Source organism: Pelodiscus sinensis, chromosome 7 (assembly GCF_052426305.1).
Source record: "Pelodiscus sinensis isolate ZL-2025 chromosome 7, ASM5242630v1, whole genome shotgun sequence".
NCBI classification, from domain to species: domain Eukaryota; kingdom Metazoa; phylum Chordata; order Testudines; family Trionychidae; genus Pelodiscus; species Pelodiscus sinensis.
In genome coordinates, this window is record NC_143058.1 from 41,138,229 (window position 1) to 41,159,580 (window position 21,352).

The following is a 21,352-nucleotide window of genomic DNA, read 5'->3' on the forward strand; positions in this document are numbered from 1 at the left end:
GTGCTACATAGTCCTGTATTTTGTTTCTGCTACACCAGACTAACATGGCTACATTTCTATCACTGGAAAACAGGACTTCTGGAAGAGTTATTCCTCTCCCCATGAGGAATAAGACCTCTCATGCTGAAATGGCCATCAGAGCTTTCTTGCGCAAGAGAGCATCCACACTGCCATAGACACTCTTGCACAAAAGCACATCTCTTGCGCAAAAGCACGTGCCAGTGTAGACGTGTTCTTGTGGAAGACTTTTTGCATAAGAACTCTTCCGCAAAACAGTTCTTGTGCAAGAAGCTGCTGGTGTAGACGTAGCCATGTTGTTTTGCTATGTAGACCTACCCTGTGCTCTTGTAACCTCTCTGACCTTTCAAAGCAGAAAGCTTGGTGACATTGGCCAGTCCGCAGAGAGTGGATCCGTTCTGCCTCCCTGATCATAAAATGCACAGCCATGAATGGTCTGTTAGTCACTCAGCAGATGAAAATGGGAATGAGAAATATTAACCTTGATCAGTAACAAGATAGAGCTGTGTCAACCAGAGTACTGGAAATCTGCAGGGTAACTCCGTCTCCTCTTTGAGACTTTTGGGTGGCCTCTGTGATTTAATCTTCTGCTGGTTTTCATCCTAGGAAGCTGCTGATACTCATTCTGTAATCAAGTTTAACTAGTACTTCTTAGACTCACATTTTGGTTGGGACTAATCTTTCACTAGCTAGGAGAAATTCTGGACTCAATAACAGCAGCAAAGGGATAGGCTGTGCCCAGCCTTGCAGAAGTTTTACATAGATCCTTCAAAGAATGTATGCAGGGTGCTCTGCTAGCAGGTCTGCTGGTGCGTCCTACCCTAAAGGGAGCAGGAAGGTGCAATGTGAAAGTGAGACCACAGTCTTCTTCAACATTAACTTCCATGCCCATGTTGAAAATGTACCATTCATTCCTCTTTTCCCTTTTCCCTGTTGATCAGCAGCTATCCCATGATATACCTTCACCTCTCACACAGCAACTATTCTCTGGAATTTCCTAGTAGCCTCTCATGAGGGACTTCAACAAAGTCATTTTGAAACTCAATCAATTGTATTGACCAGTTTCCTTTAGTCACTGTGGAGCTGATTCTGCCAAAGAATTCTAGTAGACTAGAATGAGCATTTTCCTTCCCATAGCATATCAGACTGCAATTATTTTTTAGCTTATTAACCTGACACTAAAGTACAAATCACTCTTCTGTTACTGGCACACTGACTGCTTTTCGGTCATCTGATGTAGTGCTGATGAAGGTACTTTGATAATATTTTGCTCTCCTATAGCATCTTTCACTCTATAGCTCTCAAAGTGTTTTATAAGCGTAGGTTAATTAAGCCCCATATACTCTCTGATGCAAGTAAGTCTTTAAATGTCCACCTTACAGATCAGAAACTAGAGGCACAGAGAGGACGTGACTTGTCCAGGGTCATAAAGCAAACAAAGATAGCTCAAGGGTCCTGATTCTCACTTCCCTAATCCAGCCAATATACCACATGCCCTGTGTGATACACATATGTTAAAAATGTTCACCTCTCTCGCATGAATACTGTTGGATTCTTTTTTGCACCTGGGGATTTATACCTCTCATATCCTTTCCCAATGCCAGCCTTCGAGCTCTGTCATTCTAACTTACCTTCCTCAGACCTAGCGATTCAATGAGGAAAGAAACCCATGGAAGTGATGAGATACAACTGCTTTCAGCAATGGTGTTCTGTAGGCGACAAGCCCTCTTGAGCCAGGCTTTACACTCTTGCCACAGCCTGAGCTGGCATTGTACCTAAATAATTTCCATTCTCTTGTGTTCTCTCATATTGTATGTTCCAGGGGTGAAAGGGAAACTGACAAATTAATTACCGCATCACACATGAAAACGCAACCGGTATGGAAAAGCCCCAGTCACTGCTTTGGACATGCTAAGTAGGATCTTTAAACCCCTCCACAAAGATGTCACACTGTTCAGCGTCCAGGCTCCTCAGCATAAATAATCAGTACTAAGCAAACCTGACAGCAAGGAGACCTAAAGGAATGCGCCTCCAGGAATGACTGGGGACTTGTGGTGCTATGGGGGTCATTTTTACTATGTGTTGAATTATATGCTATGCAGGTTGACAAGTTTAGATCAGGTCATATGTGACAGACATTTTGAATCTTTGGCCAGGTCCATCCTGCCAGGCACGTATGGGGGAGCCATATACCAGTACCTTTATAGACAGAGAGAGAGAGGCGGAGTTAGAAAGAGGAAGCAGGAGAGAGAGAGAGACTATCAGACAGAGAAGAAGAAGAGGTACAACTAGAAGTAGGAATGAAAAAAGGAAGCACGTCAACAAGGGTTGTCCCACAAAACAAATGCAAACATCCCCTTTCCATCTACGCCTACAACAAAAATCAATAAAATAGCCACTCGTCTTGGGAAGGGCTCAGCAGCGTAAGGGCTGCACAAACTAGCTCTTAATTATTTTAAATACAATTTTAAATTCAATGAAATTCAGTGTAATTCACTGAATCCACCCTCACACCAAAATGCTGTATGCAAGTTCAGGATTTAAAATAAACAAATAAAGCACTGAACCATGTCTCCAGGGAAAGTCACAAATCCATAGTGCCATGGATGGTACAGTTTGAACCAGGCGTTCTAATTTAGCTAAAGACACATATATGTTTCTATAGCCAGAGAGCTCCCCATTGTCTATATACCATAGCAGCCACAGCAGCAAGCATTTTTCTTTCCAGTTTAAATTTTCACTCAGTTTGGTTCAGATCACCTTTCACAAGCAGTTTCTGCATTCGTTTCAAAATCCAGAATTGTCCAGCCCATCCTGCTGGGGCAGTTCTGCCTATATGAGGGTGGAAGAGATGTAAGCCTGAGGATTACAGAGTGAAGGACAACAAGATACTGGGAGAATCTCCAAAATGTAACACACCGGGTTGGTGGCACCTGAGGGGGAGGGAGAAGAAATGAAAGCGAGGGGACTTTGGGCCAGCTGATAGAGGTTTGTTGGCCATCATACATCTGTATTCTTTTCCTACATGGGGATTTTCGCTTTCAGGAACTCTAAACTTTTTTTTTTTTAAGTTGCAGTCAACTTCTTAGATACATCATTTATTCTAAGGATCAGAAATTAACAATGGAGAAAAGAAATTGGCCCTAACCATGATCAAACACAAAGAATTATATGCTAATGTTTGTTTCCCTCACTTTTTGTGCCTACAATTCCAACTGATGCAAACAGACATCTGCATGTGTATAGAGCAAAAAAACAAGATTAGTTCCCAGAGGGCTAACGTCTGTTATAGTCAATGGAGGAACTCCCATTGATTGCAGTAGGAGTTGGATCAGGCCTCTAATGGGATCAGTTCTCTCTCCCTAATGAGTCTTGACAAGCTCCGTGCTTTGGGAATTACTGTATTTAGGCCAGTAAAGCTTAGACAATCTAGGTGGGCTACACAGACATTTAGAATACACATACGATTATTTCCTGGTAAGAGGCTAAAATAGAGTCATCAGAATGTAAGTCATAATCAACAGCAGGGAATTGTACCGGGCTTGTCAGCTATTGTACAGCAATCACACGGTCCCACAGAGAACAGAATCTATGTTGAAACTATCAGCAAGGTGTCACTGTGCAGATCATACTGAAAAGCTTCGTGAATTAAAATTCGCAACAACTTCTTCACTCCAGCTCCAGCTGTAACCGGCAACAGACACTCTGTTCTCCTGGAATCTTATAATGAGCTTGCAGATGTCTCCCCAGAATGTAAGTACCAGCACAAGAACACAGCTAATGTTTAAAACTACGGGCTACCTGAATTTACAGACTAGCTAAGAAAACAATTTACAGTGGGAAAGAGGTGGCAAAGTGAGACTTAAGTCACTACTTTTCCAGAAATATTTCTAGAAATCGTTATTTAACTAACCAGATATGGATTCTGCATAAAACACATTATTGACTTGAGGCCTGCAGACGAGAATCATTTTGTGTTTCACGCGGTGTCTTGTTGGCTATTGCAGTCCGAGCATGAAAGGTGTGTGCGTGTGTGGGGGGCATCTATGGCTTTTGAAAAATGATATGATTACCCCAATGGCCTGCTAGGAATATAAATATGAGAAAGGATTGCAGGTACTAGGCTCAATATTTTAGCATCTCTTCCCTGTTTTAATGCCATTTATGGTTTATTAGAATGTAACATTTTGGCGATCTACATAAATTTTAAAAACCAAAAGAATTCTGAACTCTAGAAGAAAGGGTTTTTTTTGGGGGGGAGGGAGAGAATTGTCATTTAACTACTTCAAGGATTTATAAAAGTTAATCAAACACATTTCTCTCAAATTAATTCCTTTTTAAAAAATGCTATGAAATACTAACAGTAAACACTCAGAGGTTCAATCTGGCTGCTTAGTGTGAGGCACTTAAAACCAAATTTTGGAACTTGAGGCTATGACTAGGCTGCACGCTTCTTTCGGAAGAAGCTTTTCCGGAAGAGATCTTCCAGAAAAACTTCTTTCAAAAGAGTGCATCCACACAGCAAAAGCACATCGAAAAAGCGATCTGCTTTTTTCGAAAGATAGTATCCACATTGATTGGATGCTGTCTCACATTTGCATTGTGATTACTATGGATGGAGTGGCCACCAGAGCACCTGTGTTTTTTCCTGGAGACCTCTTCTTTTGGAAAAAAAAAAAAAAAAAAAAAAACCCTCTTCCCCATCCACACATGCCTTTTTCTGAAAGAGCTTTTTCAGAAAAAGGCTTCTTCCTCGTAGAAAGAGGTTTATCACTGTCAGAAAAGCACCTCTATTCTTTTGACTTTCTATTGAAAAAATGCCATTGCAGTGTGGACCTAAGTGTAGATTTTCTGGAAAAATGGCCATTTTTCCAAAAAAAATCTGCAGTATAGACATACCCTAAGTCATAGCAGACTTCAAAGGTGCTGAGCAGCCCATCAAAATCATTGTGAGCTGCAGATGCTTGGCACTTTTGGAAAACAGACCTTTTCCATTCAGGTGACCACTAATGGATTTGGGCATTTAGCTTATATAACAGAGCTTCAGTTTAATTCTTGCACCCCTACCCCTCCCCCCCCCCCAGCACAAATCCAAAGCCAACCCATGCCAATAAGAAGCATGTGTGAGTGTGTATTGTCACCAGGAAGGAGGATGTTGCTGTATATTTAGGAATGCGATAATGCACTGTGGCAACTTGTGTTCTTGAAATCCTCTCTCTCACAATGAAGTTAGGTTGATCTGTGATCCGGTCAGCACAGCGGTAGGCATTTCCATTCATTTTTTACTACTTGTTTAGAGAGGAGCTAGTGAGCCAGACAACAGATTCAGATATTGCTCTGAAGTCCAGCCTTGCTCGAAGAGCAGAGGTTAAAGAAAGCAGATTGTGAGCACCAGCTGACATTTACAAAGCACACAACAAAGGAGTCAGCACACTCACCAGGAGAGCCCATACATTTCTGTTCTCTCCCAGTGTTTCTGGAAGAAGCACTGTAGGTGGCAAGAAGCAGATGATCATACTGAATTGCACTTCTTTGCAGCAGACTTTTTTCTCCGGCAGTGCTCTCAGTAATCAGGAGTGTTCACAAAAGGAGACAACTGTGGCTAGTCAGTGACATGCTTTTTTTCGTCCTGAAACATGCCAATCACCTGCAGACTAGTGAGAAAGACAAGGGAAGCTGCATCTTAAAAATAATGGAAAACTATTGACAAGGAAATTTAGAGAAAGGCTCGGCCAACATGCATATTTTTCACAGACACCACTCAAACTGTGGTCAAGCACCTAACTCTGTGCCCCATTTTACTCATAAGAAGACAAAAATCTGGAACGAGACACAAAGCTTTTATATGAGTTGTGTTTAAGTTGGAGATAGAATCAATAGATTGACTGCATTCATTTTCCAGATCTTTAACATTATTTGCTTGTAGGCCTTGCTTTCCAGCTCAGCGCAGATAGGAATTTTGGCTTCCATACTTTTCCTCCTTATTTGCTGGCTCATACGAGACAGTCTTATTGTGAAAGACCTGAATGGAAAGCATGTCTTCATAACTGGATGTGACAGTGGGTTTGGGAACTTGCTGGCTAAACAACTTGACCGAAGAGGATTCCACGTCATTGCTGCATGTCTGACAGAAAAGGGAAGCCAAGAACTCCTGGCCTGCACATCCCTCTCACTGAAAACTGTGATACTGAACTTAACTGACTCCAGCAGCATTGATAATGCAGTGGAGTTTGTGAAACAAGAGACAGATGGCGAAAGTAAGTAGAATAGCCAGCAGTCCATACAAACATTAAATATATCCAAGTATAAAGCAGAACAGTTCTGATAGTAACCTTACATAATAACCGTGCAAGATCATTTCTTATGCTGATTACAGCTGTATTTGCTTCAGTGCTATGAGTCTATCTAATTAGGTATTGATTAGCACCAAACCCTATGGTTTCAAAAGTGTGTTATGTTCCAAAAGCCAGTTTCAACTGTTGTGTTTGCCTCTAGCATTTATTAGTCAGGGACATCTAAATATAATATTTCTTTGCTATTTTATAAATCAGAAAATATACTTGTATATGTTTTTAAGTCTCACTCAGCTGCAGATAAAGAACTCAGCTTATGGAAGTGCTAATCAGAACTTCGTTGGCCTACCTAAGCAATCAATCACCCTAGTCAATTAAAAATGCCTGGCAGAGTTCACACTCTCCTTTTAGGAAAGCAAAGGGTTGTTGTTTTCTCTGTCAGCAAGTCTGATGTTTGTTATGCACACATAATGATGGTACTAACTCTAGCAATCAAATAGGAGCATTGTCCAAATTCCATTTGCAACGTCACTACAGTGCTTTGTACCACAAAGTGCTATAGCTGTGAGTGTAATAATGTGAAAGAGGGAAGAAAATGTGTCTCTGAATACTCAAGAACAGAAAGTTTAGATCATTCCTTGGCTTCTGCTTTTGGCAGAAAATGTTAAAAAGTCTGTCTTGGTTCCTAATCCAATGAATTTTTCTGCTATGGCAAGACATCCATTCCTGTCTTAACTTCACATTGGCACAAGGAATAAGACACTGAGCACAAACTAGTTATTGTGAGTAGGCCACGGAGGAACAAAACAACTTTTTTTGGCTGAAGAAAGTATATAGTTGTAACTGGTACCTCAAAGCTGGTAAAGGTGATCAATGAGATCCAACAGCAAAGCAAAACATTTTTACTCATAAGGCTTTTCTCATGTTTAAATAATCAGTTGATAATTTCAGTTGTTTCTAAGGGTAAAAATTAATTAAATCACAGTCTTGTTCTTTTGTGGACTGTGTTACCTTCAGTGGCGGGACTAGGAAAAAATAACCACAATGCCTCTCCAGGGACTTTGCTGAACTGTGGTCTTAGCCTAGCCTACATGGGGCAGGCAACACTCACTGTAACCCTCACTCTAGCCATGTAAGCAAAGATGCCAAGCATTAAATTAGCAGGGTGTCTACACTATTCTCTTTCTCTAAAAGCAGCCCATCCTGAGCTGGGTGCTGTAGGCACTTTAATCACATGGCACTAATACATTCAGACATCAATCCCAAAGCACCCGACAAAGGTGGAGAAGCACTATTATCGCTGTTTCCCAGATGGGGTAACCGGGGCACAGAAAGCGCCAGGATCACTTAGTGTATGTCTGCACGGCAGAGGAGAGCAAGGCACCAAGTCCCAGTAGGCAAACTCACGACAGCGAGGCTCCCTCTCACGTACAAAAACAGCTGTGGGCATGTTGCAGCACCGGTGGCATGGGCTAGCTCTGCCAGTGAAGCACTGTCACTAAGGGCATGTCTACATAGCAGGGCTAAAGCTGAAATAAGCTATGCTAACGTGAGCTACATCTGTTGCATAGCTTAAGTGGAAATAGCTTATTTCGGCTTTTGCGCTGTCTACACAGCAGGAAGTCTGAGTTGGAGCACTCTTCTTCCGACGTCCTTTACTCCTTGCAAATTGAGGGTGGTAGGAGTCAGAGTAAGAAGGCCTCCAGCTCGCCATAATTTTGACCTAATGTGTGCTTGCTGTGTAGTCGCAGACTATGATATTTTGGAATAACATCAGCTATTCCACAATAACCCTGCTGTGTAGACACAGCCATAGCTATTTTTAGCAAGTTCCACTAGCAGTAGTCTGTCTCCCCAGGCTGGAAGGTTCAGGCTCACCTGCAGGGTACATATGCCCTTTTGATCTAGTACTGAGACCTGGGCGGTAACTGCACCAATGTAAATCATATCTCCATTAATATTTTACCTAGTTCTAATCCAGAACCATTGACTTAGGTATTAGGAAGGTGAAAGTTTGCCATTTGTACAGGGTAAATTCAAATAGTCATAAAGAAACCCAGTCAGATACTCATCTTGTTAAACTGTGTGCAAAATGTGAATGCTCTCAGTCTATTGCTATGTCATGTCTCCAACCCGCTCACTGCTGTAATACTGGCACTTACTGTTTTTGTAATAATCTCAGGCCTCTTTGGCTTGGTAAATAATGCTGGAACAGCAACACCAATGGCACCCACCGACTGGCTGCAGATTGACGATTTCCATGCAATTCTGGATGTTAACCTGGTGGGGTTGATTGAAATCACCCTGAAGCTCCTGCCACTTTTGAAAAGGGCTAATGGAAGAGTGGTCAATGTTGCCAGTGTTATGGGACGATTGGCATTTTTAGGTGGTGGCTACTGCTTGTCCAAGTGGGGCGTGGAAGCTTTCTCAGACATCTTACGGTGAGTGTCTAGAGATGGATTTGTGGCTCTCATCTTGAATTTCAGATGCTCTAAGTTTGCAACTGTTTGAATCTGAGGCTGCAGTTTAGTTCATAGAAGGTTAGAGACCAGCTGAGAAAAACCAGCAGAGTGAACATCTCAGATGTCTTACTGTATATAAGGCTGCCTTCAACAGCTGGCACCCTCTTGTGGCTGTGTGGGTACTACCCTGAGTTTGGTTCAGTTTCTCCCCTTTACATAGTCAATATGGATTTCTTGTTATGATCCCAGCCATGCCCTTATTAGTCTCTAGCCTTTATGGGGTAATAAAGCGCCAGTAGTGCTGAGGGCCTAGTGAAGGGCAGACTGTTCTAGGCCCTGTCGGTTTAGGCTCTGTCCCGTTGCAGTCAATGGTGCTATTCAAATTTACAGTCTCCTCTCCACAGGCAGGGAGAGTTGGTAAAATAGATGGGGAGCAACTGTGAACATTCTTATGAAGCAGAATATGCTCCAAGAGCCAAAGTTAGTGGCTGATGTTCAGGTGTGTTCAATTCCATTGCATAGTTTGGAATAGCACATGAACGAGTCAGCTCCCCAAAAGTCTCTGAAGCTGCTCCCATAGGGAGAAAGGGAATTTTCATGGTGAAGGAGCTGAACTGCAGTGCAAAATATATACTGTAAATGTCTGTTCCCTTTCCTATTAATTAAAAGCAAATGAATTAACCTTCAGCCCATGAACATTTGGCCAATGAAATCTACTGAGACTTGTACTCCTGTCATATACTTCTGCCTGCCTGTGTTTTGTTTTCAGATTCCTTCAGGTTGTTAATGACAACACAAGAAGATTATAACAGAGCAGCTGTAATGGAAATTTTTTCTTTGTGTTGTACATCTTTGCATAGAGATGTACAGCGTTTCAGCTAGATGTGTGGTTCACATGAATTTGGGAGTTTCCTTGATCCTCGTGGTTTCTAAGCAAACTACACTGAGGCGGCATTTAGAATATCTGCTGCTGCTATTCTATTGTAGCTGTACTGTATATTCCTCTGTACGGTGGGTCTTTTTTGTGATAGGTTACAACAAAAAAACAATATGCCACATCATAAAGCCAATTTGCACTTTTTTGACATTTTTACATAATCAGAAAGAAATCAACATTCCACCTTAAGGTACACACCTTCCCTTTGGTTATTACATAGCCAAATATTTGAAAGGTCATGTAATTGTTTGGGTGAGCCAGGATGAAACCATTTGTTACTGGGTTTTATTTCTATTCCAGGAGGGACATGCAGCATTTTGGAGTGAAGGTGAGCATAATTGAGCCAGGATGCTTTCAGACTGGAATAACTAGTTCTGAGGCCATTGAGAGAGACCTGCTAAGACTTTGGAATCAATTAACTCCTGAGGTCAGAGAATCCTATGGCGATCAATACTTTGTTGAGTGTAAGTACGAATACTTAACATCACTGGACTGGAATATGTTTAGTGGATTTGGCTACCCTTAGTCACAGGCTGACCGTTATCTCCTTTGACATATCTTCTTTGAACTTTCCTGTTCAAGTGAAGGGCCTAGTCTCTTGGGTCATATCTACACTGCAGTGTTATTTTGGAATAACTGACGTTATTCCGAAATAACATAGTGCACGTCTACACAGCCAACCTTTATTTTGAAATAATGTCAAGCTGGAGGACTTCTTACTCTGACCCCTGCAATCCCTCATTCCACAAGGAGTAAGGGAAGTCGAAGGAAGAGTGTCTCCACAATTCTGATCAACAGAATTGCTCCATGAGGTGAACAAATTGGTTAGCCTTGGCTTTTCTCACCAATTACAACCAAGCATTCCTTGAGACTAGGGGGTTGTCACACGTCTTTGCTTTGCAGGACATGCCTCACTCATTGAGGAAGTTCATCACAATGTTAAACAGTCAATATACTTCCCAATGCTTTATAGAATAGCTTTTTTTCATAGGATTTTCATAGGATTTAGGACATAGGATTTCCTCTTCTGCTGCAAGATTTCCTGTTCTTTTGCAGATTAGTTTTGAGTTATTCTTACAGAGTACAAGAATATTTACAGACAATTAGAGGGCCTGAGAAAGTCTGACGGAAGAAAGTTGAGTTTACTGATTAAATATAGTTAATTCAGGCTACAAAAGGCAGGGAGATAAACAGCAAAATTTGGGAACATATGTACAATGTACAAAGCCTGTAGTTTCATAGATTATTTATGAACATTTACTGAACATTTGTTTCTGAGCAGTAAACAAGCAACTATTACTAGCATAAAATAGAGCTATTTCTAAAGCTTTACAATACAGTTAACAGTAGCATTGGAGTGTGGAGAGTTCTATAGCTCTTCTTTTTCTTTACATCGTTTTAGCTGTCAACCATTCTAAAATATTTTAGAGAATGTTTCATAAGCATTCAAGGGTTTATTTTCTTCCTTGCAGATGTAAAAGCTCAAAGATTGTCAATGAAAAGATTGTGCGACTCTGATATTTCTAAAGTCACAAACTGCATGGAGCATGCCCTGATAGCAAAATACCCCAGGACACGCTATGGGCCTGGATGGGATGCAAAGTTCTTTTGGCTGCCCCTCTCCTATGCACCAACTCTTCTCTCTGATATGATGCTGAGTATGCTGCTTCCAACTCCAGCAGCCAGTAGAAAATCAGTATCCAGAGTTCCACTTGTTTAATATTTAGTACCACCAAAGTGGTGACTGGCTGATTTTGAAAAGAATACTACTCTCTTCCCTACACCTCCCTGACTGCTTTAATTCTCCTCGGCAAGCACTTTGATTTTATTGAATTTCAGTCTGAAAAGAATGTTTTACTATGCCTATTCCTCAGAGATATATTTGCAAAATAACATTCTCCTCCAGAGCTGGTCAAATAGTATTTGCCAGACAAAAAGTTTGATGACTTTGGGCTTTTTATATCTTGAATCAGTTCTGTTATATGCAAATCTATTCTGCTCTTAAAGCTGGACCAAATACCAGCCTATGAATTATAACATGCTGTTATGCAAAGTGCAGCATTGTTAATCCATGTATTCCAGGGGGATCGCTCTATAAGGACGCATTTACTCAAGAACTGATACAGCTATTCTTGCTGAATATGGGTATTTGACTGAATCATGCACACCAGCTGCTGAACTTCACAAAGCTGTGAATTCTAAGGACTTAAACTTGATCCAATTAAAGTAAACCCCTAGCATTTGAAAAATATCCATGACATTTCTCTCCAGTGCTCAACCACATCTATCTTCCTATTTACCATTCAATAGTCAGCTACTATAATGGAGATGATGCAGAGGTTATTTCAACAATATGTGATACAAGTCATGAGAAATCACAGCCAACTGGTATCTATTACTACAATATTTATACATTAACTTTATTCCGTACAACTTTATTATCTGAAAAATAATATATATGTACATGATGCCTTTTATCCTAGAGATCCCTCGGGGGTTTACATTTCACTCTGAGGTGAAGCAGGTCATTTTGTTTACGCTCTTGTTGATTAATAATACTATATTCAATGCACTCAGCACTGTAAAATGCAACTTGAGATTACAAAGCCTCTTGCAATTATAATATGAAGCACACTAAAGTTTATTCCCTAATAAACCGCTGGTCATTGGCTAATATGATGGTGTGCATGGTGGTTAGAAAACTGATAGGGTAAAGGTTTTGTTTACTAGAGATTTGAGTTGCTGATTAATGATTAATATCCAGGTCAATTAAGTTGACAAAAATATCACAGCAAGTCAGAACTTAGATGAATATGACCTTGTGAAAAAAACAACCAGATTGTATTTAATGGTCCAAATATAACACATCAAAATCCATAAACTTGCATAAAAACTAATCACTATAAAAGGCTGGTGAAAACAAAGGAACTTTGGGTTTGTCTAGCAACAACAACAAAGCCCAGATTCTCTCTCATGTTCAGTTTGGCTGCCCACTAGACTGACTTCAGCCATAATAAGGACTAGTAATTAAAACACCAGCTGGTGTGTGTGTGTGTGTGTGCGTGTGTGTGTGCGTGCACGCGCATATGCTGCTATTTACTCTGTATTTTTGGCATATTGCCTTGTCTCCTAAAAAAAAAAAAATCCTGTTTGTGTTTTAGAAGCCTAACATACTGAGCTGCATGTTAAGGCTTGGGAAGATCCTCTTTGGAGTAGTCCCTTCTTTGGTAGTTCCAAAATTCTGGTCCGAAAGATTCCATGGAACTACCATGAAAAGGTTTACAAATCTGAAGTCAGATCCTCAGCTAGTATTCACTACTATAGCTCAACTGAACTCAATGGAGCTACACCAATATATACCAGCTCCAAATCTGGCTCTTGATTTTTTCAGAATGAGGGATATTCTGTACATTCTTATACATGTTTATTTGTAAAATGCAATTTATTGTACAACTTTTGTTAAAAAGATACTGTTCATAACTTTCCAGGATGTAACAATTGCTATGTACTATAGTATATTGCATTATTTTTTAAATGGTGAATAAAACGTCTCATAGAAAAGTTGTAAAAATAATGATTTACAATATTCCAGGCCAATTTTTGGGGTGACAGGCACTCATGCAACAAAGTTAAAATTGCAAGCAACTCATGCATGAATGGAATTCATCTTCTGAAACACATTTATGTGCACATCTGCACCATCGTTAAAATCAGTTCATGATCAGGACCACACGGGTTTCATGAATTGATGGATACAAAGTAAATATAGGGTTTGGCTTGAGCAAAAATGGATGTGTTTCTTCAAAGCAAAACTCTTAACTAAGCTGCCTTTCAAAACCAACACAAAAACTGTGCCAATTATACTAGTAATATTATTCCCGCTGTCGGAGGACTAAAGCAGGTGCAGCAAGCCCTATTTTCTCTTGGAACATAGACACCAGAAAGAGCCATGTCACTCAGATAAACCATCAGTTGTCACACTGTTATTCTTGGGCCAGATGTTGAGCTTGCACAACCACAACAACAGGAACATTAGAATAATGCTTGGCTTAAGCAGTAAGACACTCCACAAGGATGCTGGGAGACAAAATATTACTATTGCAGACATTTGTTTCAACTGGAGGCATCCAATGTATTTAACAGGTGGAATTTAACACTGTCATAACAAACATGTGATGGCCTGAGAGCCTATTTTTGTGCATGAGAATTTCAAGTATCCTATTACTCTTATACACCGACATTAACCAAAATAGTGACAGACATTCATCCTCATCAGAACAGAGATCATTACTGCACAATAGGAACTCATGAAGAATATTAAGTGTTAGCAGCATGAAAATCTAGGCATTAACTGGCGTGCATTTTATCCAAGCAGTTCTACAGTTACTAATATCGTGCACTTTGGAGCACACAAATCAGAATGTGGCCTTCTATGATTAACTGGGATTGGAGAGCTATGCAGTCAGAGCTCAGGCCTGGGAACCAGACACTTTCCACCTCTAATCCCAGTATTGACTCTGACTCCTCCTATGGCCTCCAACAAGTCAGTCTCCTTGCCCCATTTTCACAGCCTGTAACTGTGAATAACAGTTTCCTACTTTAGAAGGATGTTGTGAGTATTAATGTTAATGGGAATTATTTTCATCTGATGCTTTACCAAGGTATAACTGATTTCAATAGAGCTCTGATTTACCCATCACTGTGTAACAAGGCTCAAATGTTTGGAAAGTACAAAGTATTTTTATTAGTGTCCTTTAAAGCACTACTTTTTTCAGGACTGCACTGAAAGCTCCAGATTATGACAGATTTGTATGGCGCATTAGACTGAATAATCTATGGATTAAGAATATGATAAAATAACACATTTATTAGATTTATTCAGCAGCATCATTTCCAGTTATCTTTTCTAATCAAAACACATTTCCAAGTCATTACAACAAGCATTCTAAATAGGGATAGCATATATTTTGAGAACTCAGGTATAAAACAATCAACAGCAGAAGTCTCATTGATTATAAATTTAGGAGTCTGCAGTTATTTGAATAATTAGCCAGGAATGCTAAATTACATATTAAAGTACACATTCCTGCAGTGGTGCTTAGACTTTTCTTAAACAGTTCATGTTATGGAAACTAAACTGGCTACTTGATAGAAAAGCTAGCAACATGTTCAGTATATTCTAATGGAATGTTACGGAAATAACCAAAGACCTACAAAGATTGCATCAGCAGAAACTGTTTCCCTTTCTAATAATGTCCACCTCAGGAAATAAATAGTCAATAAAAATTAAATTTTCCACATGAAAAAGCTGGCTCATTTTTTAATTAACCAGCATCTTTTGTACTTTGCTAGCTACTTCATTTAACAAACAGTACGAGCGGCTTCCAGAGACTCCAGCCAAGAACAGTTATTCCATTGATGATCAGGAAAAATCTCATTAATTAAGGATGAAATTACTGTATGGCACTAAAATTTAAATATATCAAATCTTCCTATGAATGTTGTTAAGGATTTTTTTTTACTGGAACCTAGAAGGAAAGTATATGTATTATGGATCTGGGGAGGAATTATTTAATGTCAACAGACAAAACATTGCAAAAACAACATTCTGTGCAGGTAGCCAATACACTGTGCTGAATTTCCATCTTTTCTTTAATCTGAGATATACAGAAAGAGAGAGAGAGAGAGAGAGAGAGAAGACAGATAGTCCCATTTTTACAGTAGTGTATTAAATGGGTAGTAGGGATGCACAAAACACCAGTACATGTTTAAGAAGGTGCTGTTATAAATATATGCTCCAAAAATTTCTGTAAATCAGTAAAGCTCTATATTTACCTTGATTTTTAGTTAAATCATTTATATAAAGGATTTATCCCTAAAGATGTAACAACCAATTCAGTACCAATTTCTTTTAGCTACATCAACAAACAAGATAATCTTTCAAAAATTTACAAATGTACAATATATTTATAACATTACTTTCAGAGAGCTTCAGTGCAAAGATATACATATAGTACATCATGATAATTGTTCATAAAAAATAGGAGTTGGCATTTGTCAAAAAAACAAGGCATAGCTTCAACAGACATCTCCAGCTATTAGCTAAAAGGTGTATATATTTTTTATAAAGCATTTGAATGTGAACCTTTTTCCTTCTGTTTATAAAAAATATATGTGCAAATGGGTAAATCTAATTATTCCATAACAGATTAACTAGTTATACAACAGAGTCCTCTTTAACAAGACTGGCGGTATCTTTAAATGTATCCTCTGTTGCTGTATAAGCTAAAGATGGGTCTCTCTTGAGAGTAATCTTAGGAGGCAGTGAAGGAGAGGGCGGTGAGGCATTTTTAGTGTCCTCTTGTTGTTCTTTCTCCATCTGAAACAATCACCATGAAAAAACTGGTTTAACATTTAACTGTTCAGTATAGGTTTGATTTCAGAAGTGCTAAGCACCCATAGCTCTGGTTGAAGTCAATGAGGTACACAGATACTCAGCCCCCCTGGCCACCAGCCCATATATCATTATTTAAACACCAATTTCACCTCAGCAGGCAAAGCTGAGATAATGAATTAGGACACTAGTAAGGGCTGATCCTGCCAACAATTACTCCCGCCCATGGTGCTTAACAATGAGTAATTTTATATGTATATACTCACACACTACTGTAGATAACTACTGAGCTCACTAGCCCTAAGCAAGCTTATCTCAACAGTATTTGTAAGGCCAGGCCCTTCACTCTATCATCTCTCACTCCCAGTATGGGGCAAATAGGATAAAACTTTCAAAAGCACCTACATGACTTTGAGCACAAGTCACATTATCCTCAGAGACTGAGGAGAAGTTACTTTCAATGATACTTAAGCTCCTACATAACTGATTCACTATGAAAATAGGACTTCGACTCCTAAGTCACTTAGGAACATTTTAAAAAAAGGATTCCTAGTATGAGCCTGTAGCCCCAGGAACCACGTACGTTTTGGGGGGGGGGAGGGTAGGGCATAACTGGCTTTAAAACCACCTCAGTCCCTTCTCCCTGTGCTGCATGTTCTGTGCTGTGTGCCTCTTACTGATGCAGCACAGATTCTTATCCATATTAACAAATGTTAATTTATGCTTCCCATATCACAAGAACCAGCCCCATTTGTGAGCTAGGTGAAAGGTGGAGAATGAGTGAAATGTAATTAAAAAACAACAAATAGTCTGATAGCACTTTAAAGACTATCAAAACATGTAGATGGTATCATGGCTTTTGTGGGCACAGCCCACTTCTTCAGATAACCAGATGACCATTATTTTATGATGATTTTATTCTTGGTTCTGGACATCCAACACTCCGGTCATCTGAAGAAGTGGGCTGCGCCTATGAAAGCTCATGATACCATCTACATGTTTTGTTAGTCTTTAAAGTGCTACCAGATTATTTGTTGTTATTTTAAGTTTTTCCTTTTACAGACTAACTTCGCTACCGCTCTGAAGCTTTTGAGATATAATTGTTACCTCTGCATAAATTGGATTTTCAAAATTAGTACTTCGTTTCAGTTTTCTTTTGAAGAAATTCCACTTTGTTTCCTAAAAGATAAAGACAACAAAACATTACTAATATAAGCTCTTTAACTAAACAATTTTGTCCCGTTTCATTTGTAAAATGATAATGCCATTGTCGGGAGGGTTTTCAATAGCATTTCCTATTGGGTATATCTCTGAGTGAGTTTAGTCAGGAGATATATTTCTTCCTCATGTTTGATTTGTTTTTTTTTTAATTAAGCTCTTTTCATTTAATTTCGCACAAGAACCGTTCTTCCTCAAGAAAAGTTTTGAGCAAAAAGGAGCCATCTACACAGCTCTTTTGTGCCCAAAAACCTCTTACACAAAAGGGATCCAAAGAGGAAATGCAAATGAGAGCGTGGCATATGCAAATGAGCACTCTGTTTGCATTTTCTCTTGTGGAAGAGGCTTGTAGTATAGACATAGCCTTATTTATTCTTGGTTCTGAACTTCCAACACTCCAGTCACTTGAAGAAGAGGGCTGTACCCACAAAAGCTCATGATACCATCTACATGTTTTGTTAGTCTATAAAGTGCTACTAGACTATTTGGGGTTTTTTTAAGTTTTTCCTCTTACAGACTAACTCTCTGAAATTTTCATACTGTCAGTCAATCAGATTTCAATTACTTCAGATCAAAGTAAAGTGTTACTGTCTATGAAAAGCTAAGCTATATTTCAGTAGGAATTTGTTTGTTAAATGTATGAATGTTTGCTATGAAATATCCATTATCTTGTGACTGTGGGGAGGAAAACCCTCAGCTGGAGTAAGTGGTCAAAATTCTACTTTAGCCAACAGAGCTATGACAATTTACACAAGGTCAGGATCTCCCTTTGCACACTGCAACTTTCATGCTGAGAAGCCCCTGAAAAGAGAGGCTTGTCATAGAAACTCTGGTAAGGCTCTTCAATGTAGTGGTACAAATACTGTCATTCAAATGCACTTTCAACACCACAAGCATAGCAAGTGCTGGAGAGAAAAAGAGAGAACTCTGCAAAACCACCTGAGGCTGAAACAGACTTAGCAGGAAATCAAACTTGACCAGTTTTAGCACCTGGTTCTTACAACTGTCAAGTATACTCCATATTCAGAAGTTTTGACACCTCTGCTGCAGACACAGGGGAAAAGGGGATTATGGGCCATGTCCTTTGCATAAAAGACACTTTCCGTGAGGTGCCAAATGCCCTCAACTCCTCTTGGAGGGCTTGTGTAAATGGCTGTAAATCAGATTTAAAGGGATGGATGAGTGTCTATCCACAATCATGTTGGTTTAACTGTAGCCTGAACCTGAATATCTAAACCATAATTGAGCATCCCTTTATGTCCCATGAGCCTAAGTTAGTTGACATGGACTAGCTGCAAGTTTTCAACTGCAGTGTAGACATACTCTAGAGCATTTAATCCCCAAGGCAGTGCTGTTTTGGAACTGTTCCTGGGTAGAGCAGTTGCATAGCACGGTATCTACACTTCATGAGGAAATAAACTGCACTGTCAATAGACTAACATGAAGCTGATCACTGAGGTGGACAAGGGAAAAGAACTCAAAATCCTTGGAGAGGAAGTTGAAGAAGAGCTTGCATATTGGAATAACAACAGTAGAGAAGATGAAATGCATCCTTGTTATTGTCATATAAAGTCTGATTAGTTGGACTTTCTGCAGTCAGATGTGTCAATTTAACTCTTGGTCATTATTTTACACAAAGTGAAAATTTTATTGCACATCTTCCCCATGTTAAGTGTGAGAGTTCTGATTTCCTAACACTGATCACAAATAAAACAGTGCTATGGGTTTAGAGCACTGAAGGGTTTTCAAAGACTAAGAACAATACAGCAATGACTTAACATTGTTCTAATTTTTTAAAAGTTACACTGTGTTACCTGTGTCATTTCTGTACTTGCAGGAGGTTGCTGTGCTCTAGCAGATATTGCATCAGAGTACACAGGATTTTCAAAATTCTCACTTTCTCCGCTATTAGATGCTGTAACCTGTTTGCAGAAATTGTTTTAATGGGTTACACAGATCCTAGTAATGATGAGGAAAAGTTAGAACACAAACAAGAACTGATATAATAATGAAAAAAGAAACTGAAAAAAGAAACAGTGCATAGAAAAGGAACAAGACTTTAAGGAGAACGAAATAAGAAAAGCAACATTCAATTTCTTTCTTACACATGAGGGCTGAGATATATTCACTACACTGGCTCCACTTTCTCTGGTTGCATACATTGGATTTTCAAAAGTGATTGGCTGCTTCCCTGACTCCACTGCAAAGTTTTCATTCTGTGAAAAAAAAAACTTCAATATAATATACAGATAACATAGCCAGTATTTTATAATCTAATCCCTTAGCTCAAGGAGAAATATTTTTATATTTTTGTAAAGTTTTCCATATATTTTGTAAAGTTATATATGAAACTCAATGTGTAACTTTACCATGCATTATTCCAGTCAATGATTCGTTAATTGTCTATAAGATCACCACTGTGTACAAACGTTCAAAACATGAACACATAATAATGACTCGCAGTCCATTTCAGAGCTAGGCAAAAAGTAAACATTTAAATAATTTACTCAAAATGTGTTAAAAAGAGGAAGAAGAAGCTACTCGCCTTCGTGCAGTAATGATGGTTCTTCGAGATGGGTCCCCATGGGTGCTCCACTTATAGTGTCGAACTCGTCCCGGCGCCACTGCTTGGAGGCTTTGCATAGCTGTTTTCAGCCGGGTCGTGCCTGCGCGGTGTGCAGCACATGCCGTTTGTGCTCTTTGATCTTCGCGTGCTCTGGCTTACCTGTCAGTTCCTCTCACCGTTCCGCATCTGTAAGGATACAAAAGAAAACAACTCCAGAACAGGGAGGAAGGGTGAGACGTGGAGCACCCACAGGGACCCATCTCGAAGAACCATCGTTACTGCACAAAGGTGAGTAACTTCTTCTTCTTCGAATGCTCCCTGTGGGTGCTCCACTCATGATGACTTCGTAGCAGTACTCGCGTTGCATTCCCGGAGTTTGGGCCTGTCAATGACTGAAAGTACTGCTGAGGTCACTGAAGACTCGAGCATCCACCGCTGCACTATTGCGTAGTAATTCATAAAGGTCAGACTTGAGGACCGTGTGGCTGCCCTGCAGATTTCTGGCAGTGAGACTCCTCTAACAAACGCCGTAGATGTTGCCACTGCCCTGGTGGAGTGTACCCTAGGTATAGTCTGAAGGGGCTTGTTGCGCATCGAGTGACACATGGTGATGCAAGAGACTATGATGTTGGACAGACACTGGGAAGACAATGGATTGCCCTGGGAGTGGTCTGCAATGGATACTATTAGGCAGTCGGTCTTGCGCCAGGTCCACGTTTTATCTATATAGAATGCAAAAGCTCGACGTATGTTGAGGGTATGAAGTAGCGAGTCAAGCCATGCGGCTTCAGGTAAAATGATGGGATCATTGATATAAAACTGTGTTGCAACCTTAGGGATAAAGGCTGGATGGGTACATAATGTGACTGAGTCTTTGGTGAAAATCATGAAGGGTGGTGTTGCCATTAATGCTGCCAGTTTGCTCACCCTACAGGAGGATGTAATTGCCAATAAGAATACCACTTTTGTGTTGAGCATTGATAATGATGTGGTGGCTAGTGGCTCAAAGGGTGGATACATTAATGTGTCAATGACCAAATCCAAGCTCGAAGCGGGGGAGGAGGGTCTTAGTGGGGGTTTGAGGTTAGCTATTCCATTAAGCAGTCTCTTGGTCATGGGATGAGCAAAGATAAGACTGGCCGTCTATGGTAGTATGGAAGGCAGTGATTGCTGAGAGATGAACTCTTGGTGTAGAGACTGAAAGATCTGCCTGGTGTAGGGAAAGGATATAATCTAGGATTTCATGCATTGGTGCCGCGTGTGGCTGGATGCCAATTTTCCCACACCAAGCCACAATCTCCTCCATTTTGCCAGGTAAGCCCTTCTTGTAGTTTGTCTTCTACTGTTCAACAGTACTCTCTTCATTGCGTCTAAACAAAGTTGCTTTTCTATTCTGAACCAGCTATTAGCCACGCTGTCAGGTGGAAGGTCTCTGGTCTGGGGTGTAGAAGAGATCCCTGGTTC

General features: G+C 40.0%; 2 protein-coding genes across 4 annotated transcripts in view; one reads left to right on the top strand and one right to left on the bottom strand.

Moving 5' to 3' along the window:
* Positions 1-3,744: 3,744 nt before the first annotated feature.
* Positions 3,745-13,394, top strand: LOC149524055 (retinol dehydrogenase 7-like). Its single transcript, XM_089779553.1, has 5 exons — positions 3,745-3,771; positions 5,945-6,275; positions 8,494-8,752; positions 10,011-10,174; positions 11,183-13,394. The coding sequence occupies exons 1-5, from the start codon at positions 3,745-3,747 to the stop codon at positions 11,428-11,430; spliced, it is 1,029 nt and encodes a 342-aa protein (XP_089635679.1). The 3' UTR covers positions 11,431-13,394.
* A 1,163-nt stretch (positions 13,395-14,557) lies between these two features.
* Positions 14,558-21,352, bottom strand: part of LRP2 (LDL receptor related protein 2) — a 220,019-nt gene continuing 213,224 nt past the window's right edge. For all 3 annotated transcript variants that reach the window (XM_075933562.2, XM_075933563.2, XM_075933560.2), the window contains exons 76-79: positions 19,428-19,538; positions 19,137-19,244; positions 17,212-17,283; positions 14,558-16,089 (exon numbers count right to left, since the gene is read on the bottom strand). In XM_075933562.2, the coding sequence (XP_075789677.2) occupies positions 15,928-16,089; positions 17,212-17,283; positions 19,137-19,244; positions 19,428-19,538 (453 nt within the window). In that variant the 3' untranslated portion in view covers positions 14,558-15,927. The remainder of the gene's footprint in view (positions 16,090-17,211; positions 17,284-19,136; positions 19,245-19,427; positions 19,539-21,352) is intronic.

What these genes read in the sequence shown, in the direction of transcription:
- LOC149524055 (XM_089779553.1), top strand. Translation starts at nt 3,745, where the DNA reads ATGAGCTTGCAGATGTCTCCCCAGAAT. An exon ending in TGCAGATGTCTCCCCAGAAT is followed by an intron (nt 3,772 to 5,944) that starts GTAAGTACCAGC and finishes ATTTGCTTGTAG; the next exon opens with GCCTTGCTTTCCAGCTCAGC. An exon ending in CGATCAATACTTTGTTGAGT is followed by an intron (nt 10,175 to 11,182) that starts GTAAGTACGAAT and finishes TCTTCCTTGCAG; the next exon opens with ATGTAAAAGCTCAAAGATTG.